At 43.6% G+C, this 4365-nt stretch overlaps 1 protein-coding gene across 1 annotated transcript; it reads left to right on the top strand.

The window, feature by feature from the left end:
- Positions 1 to 2844: 2844 nt before the first annotated feature.
- Positions 2845 to 3968, top strand: DEFB121 (defensin beta 121). The gene is made up of 2 exons (XM_070419491.1): positions 2845 to 2902; positions 3811 to 3968. Exons 1-2 carry the CDS (start codon positions 2845 to 2847, stop codon positions 3966 to 3968), a joined length of 216 nt encoding a protein of 71 aa, XP_070275592.1.
- The last annotated feature ends 397 nt before the right edge of the window (positions 3969 to 4365 follow it).

Genomic DNA, 4365 nt, shown 5'->3' with positions numbered 1-4365 from the left:
TGGCCATCCGTTACTGTTGCTCATGTGTCAGCAGGTAAACTGAGTCTGGCTAGATTGCTCTGTTTGAGGCTGGGGTGCCAGGGGCAACTCTGTTTCTCATTGTAGACCTGTGGGTCATCTGGGATGGCTCAGCTCCATGGTGGGGCATGTTCTCCTCATGGTGATGGCAGAGGCACAAAAGGGCGAGTGAAACAGTCATCATCTCTTAAAGCCCAGGCTCAGAACTGGCTCACTGTCACTGCTGCCCATGTATCATTAGCAAAAGGGAGTCACACAGCCAAGACAAAACTCAGGGGACAGGAAGTACATTCCTCCTAGGATGAGTCCATGGCAAAAATGTGGATTCAAGTAGGGGTGAAGAACTGGGGTCAATAATGCAGTCTACCATACATTATAAGAAAATGTCACAATTGTAGTAAAAGGCTTGTCCTTTGCCATCTAGGAGGGTGCTACTTGTTCTTAATAAACATGCACCGTGAAAAGCGAGGTCTGTGGCCTCCCTGCATATCCGACTCCACAAATGCTGACATTTTAGTTTCCAGTGGTGACAGCCATGGAGCTAACAAGGTATTTCTGTCTGCTTCTGCCCTTCAGCACTCTTAGAATGAACCACTAACGTTTGGGACATCCTAAGATGTCTTTATTGCTGAAAGAACCCAAGGAACAGTGAAGTATCACCTCTCCCCCCCCTTCATTTAACGGAAATGAATTAATAATAAAAACATTTCCAGAGAAACTAAAACACCACCACCAACAACAAACACACAACCATTTATGGTTACAACAACAACAACAACAAAATAAGATGCCTAGGAATAAACTTAACCAAGGAGGTAAAAGACCTGTATTCGGAAAACTATAGAACATGGAAAAAAGAAATAGAGGAAGATACAAACGAGTGGAGAATATACCATGTTTATGGATTGGAAGAATTAACATCGTTAAGATGTCCATACTACCCAAAGCAATCTATAGATTTCAATTCTTATTAAAATACCAACAGCATATTTCACAGAACTAGAATAAATATTCCAAAAATTTATATGGACCATAAAAAACTGGTAATAGCCACAGAAATCTTGAGAAAGAGGAACAAAGTTGGAGGGATCACTATACCGCATATCAAATTATACTACAAAGCCATTGTAATAAAACATCCTGGTAGTGGCACAAAAAGAGGCATATAGATCACTGGAACAGAACAGAGACCCCAGAAATCGACCCACGCCAATATGGTCAATTAATATTTGACAAAGGAGGCAAGAGCATACAATGAAGTAAAGACAGTCTCCTCAATAATAGCATTGGGAAAATTGGACAGGTACATGCAAAAAAAATGAACTAGCCCACCAACTTACACCATACACAGAATAAATTCAAAATGGCTAAAACGTAAATGTAAATCATGAAACCATAAAAATCCTAGGAGAAAACAGAGGCAGTAAAATCACAGACATCTCACCCAACAGAAGTTTTGGCAGTACATCTCCTAGTGCAAAAGAAACAAGGGAAAACATAAACAAATGACTATAAAACCACAAAGCTTCTGCACAGAAAAAACAAACAAACAAACAACCATCAACAAAACGAAAAGGGAACCCATGGCATGGGAGAACATATTTGCTAATTATACATCTGATAAGGGTTAATTTCCAAAGTATGCAAAGAACTTATACAACTCAACAAGAGGAAGACAAACAATCCAATTAAAAAATGGGCAAAGGACCTGAATAGAGACTTTTCCAAAGAGGACGTACAGATGGCCAACAGATGTATGAAAAAAATGCTCAACATCACCCTCACCAGAAAGATGCAAATTAAAACGACAATGAGGTATCACCTCACACCTGTCATAATGGCTGCCATCAACAAATCAACAAATGACAAGTGCTGGTGAGGATGCGGAGAAAAGGAAACTCTAGCACATGCTGGTAGGAATGCAGACTGGTGCGGCCACTATGAAAAACAGTATGGAGGTTCCTCAAAAAATTAAATATTGAAGTGCCATTTGACTCCACTTCTAGGAATATAGCCTAAGAATTCTGAAACACCAACCAGAAAGAATATATGCACCCCTATGTTCATAGTAGCATTATTTACAATAGCTAAGATCTGAAAACAGCCCAAATGCCTACCAGTAAATTAGTGGATAAAAAAATCTGTGGTAATTTTTTTTTACACAATGGAACTCTATGCAGCTGTGAAAAAGAAGGATCTCTTACCCTTTGAGACAGCATGGAGGGACCTGGAGAATATTTAGCTAAGTGAAATAAACCAGTCAGAGAAAGAGAAATATCACATGATCTCATTTATAGGTGGAATCTAAGGAACAAAATAAATTGATGAACAAGATAGGACCACAAACATGGAAGCATGCAATAGATGGACAGATCTCAGAGGGAAGGCGGGTGGGAAGAGATTAATCAAAGAACTTATAAGCATGTATGGACACAGACAATAGGCAGGTGAAGGCCTGGGTGTGGGGATTGGGAGGTGGACGGAGAGGGGCAAGAGTGGAGAATGGGGGACATCTGTAATACTCTCAACAATAAAATAAAATAAATCCATTTCCCCCTTCACTCTCTAGTTGCATTATGAAACTTTTCAAAGACAAGGCTGTGTCTTCTCTTTGCTAACTTCTCTTCCACCTCCGCCCCTGACTCCCCATCCCCCGCCCCAGCCTCCTCTGGAAGTGTGGTTGATTACTTGCCTGCCCATCTAATCTTAAATGACTGTTCCCTTTCTGGTTCACTGGTCATGGCTCTACCCTGTTCCTTGGGGCAATAAATACCAGTCTGGACTGCTGGACTTGCCAGCCCAGAAGCCTCTTATCTTCTGTCATCCATGAAGCTCATTCTTCTGGTTTTGATCGTTACCCTGACACTGGCCCAGGCCGCCAAAGGTAACCAGGCTCTCTCCCCAGGGGTAGTGGCTCAGGGAACCTAGCGCCTATTCAGGGAACGCTGGGGCTCTAACAGCTTGGCCTGGGAGAAAGGCCAGGCAGGCCCCACAGAGGCCTTTGGATGACCTTTCTAGCTAAGGGGGAAGTTTGGATTCTCTGGTACCAACTGATCTTTCGGGTGCCATTACTTGACCATCTTGAACCGCTCTCTCTGGTTGGCGTAGAAGAAGTTGAACATGACCTGGAGGAGGGGTGTGAGGGAGCAGAGTACAAGGAGGAGAGAGACTAGTGCATGGAGTACAGAGAAAATGGGAGTTTTTCTGGAACATTCCTTGGGGGGTTTGAATTTTGATCTCTCATTGCCTCCATGAAAATGGTTCCTGAATTTCTGATTGTGTGAGGATTCTGATGCCTCTCTCTTAGGCAGCCTTAATGTATCTCCTTTAGGTAGTAGGTTCCCCAGAACAATTGTTCCTAACGATCTTGGCAGCAAAAAGCCCCAGGATGTTGTGGAGATGGGTGTATTTCCGATTCCTGTCCCTTTTCACTGACATGGTCAGGAAGGTACTGAAGGACAAAGGGAATGGGAACTGACACTGGGCACCTGGCTATATCATAATATGAGAGAGATGAACCCCTGGAGAGAGGGGGATCTCTTGCCTGCCCCACGGGAGGTCCCAGGACACTGAGTGAGGAGGACTTTGAGGTTCTGACTGGGGACACAAGTGGGAAAAGAAAGGACAGTGACCTATAATCTCCCCTAAACCTGAAAGATGCCTTATGAGGGCTTCTTTGCACACATCTCCTATTTCCCTCACTACTGTCTTCTCTACTTTGGCATCCCACTTCCCCAGTTCTCTGCTTTACTTCAAGACTAAGCTTGCCCCCTCTTGCCCTTTTAATTTCAGTCATGAAGTGTTGGCGTAGTTTGGGAAAGTGCAGAACCGAATGTGAAGAGGGTGAAGTATTCTACATATTATGCAATGCTGAGGCCAAGTGCTGTGTGAATCCGAAGTACGTGCCTGTCAACACTAAATCCTCAAACTCCGCTGGAAGCCTGGGATAACCTTCTGCAGCCCGACAGGTCGTAGCCAACGGGAGTCTAACATCACTGGATCCCACAGTTCTATTAAATCATTCTCGGCTAGACTCTGTTTGTGTCTGGCAGTTCCACCAAGTGTAGTTAGAAATGAATAGAAAGGAAGAAAGGTGTGTGTGTGTGTGTGTGTTGGGGGGGAGGGTATTAAGGAAACAGGATAGACCAGTGGGTGGAGGTAATCTCAGTCTTGCACATAGCTCCTAGCCTGCTGGCCCTCGCGGCTGATCCCAGGTGATAGAAATAAGGAATGTTCATTCTATCCATTTGATTCTTGTTTTCTAGGCCAACACGGTAGCATTTTCTGCAGCGATGGAAGTGTTCTCTATCTGTGTTGTCCTATATGGTAACTACTAGCCACATGTGG

The sequence above is a fragment of the Myotis yumanensis genome, unplaced genomic scaffold, assembly GCF_028538775.1.
Source record: "Myotis yumanensis isolate MYYU_CA2020_CCGP unplaced genomic scaffold, mMyoYum1.0.hap1 SCAF_7, whole genome shotgun sequence".
Classification (NCBI taxonomy): Eukaryota; Metazoa; Chordata; class Mammalia; order Chiroptera; family Vespertilionidae; genus Myotis; species Myotis yumanensis.
This window is presented reverse-complemented; position numbering and strand designations above follow the sequence as displayed.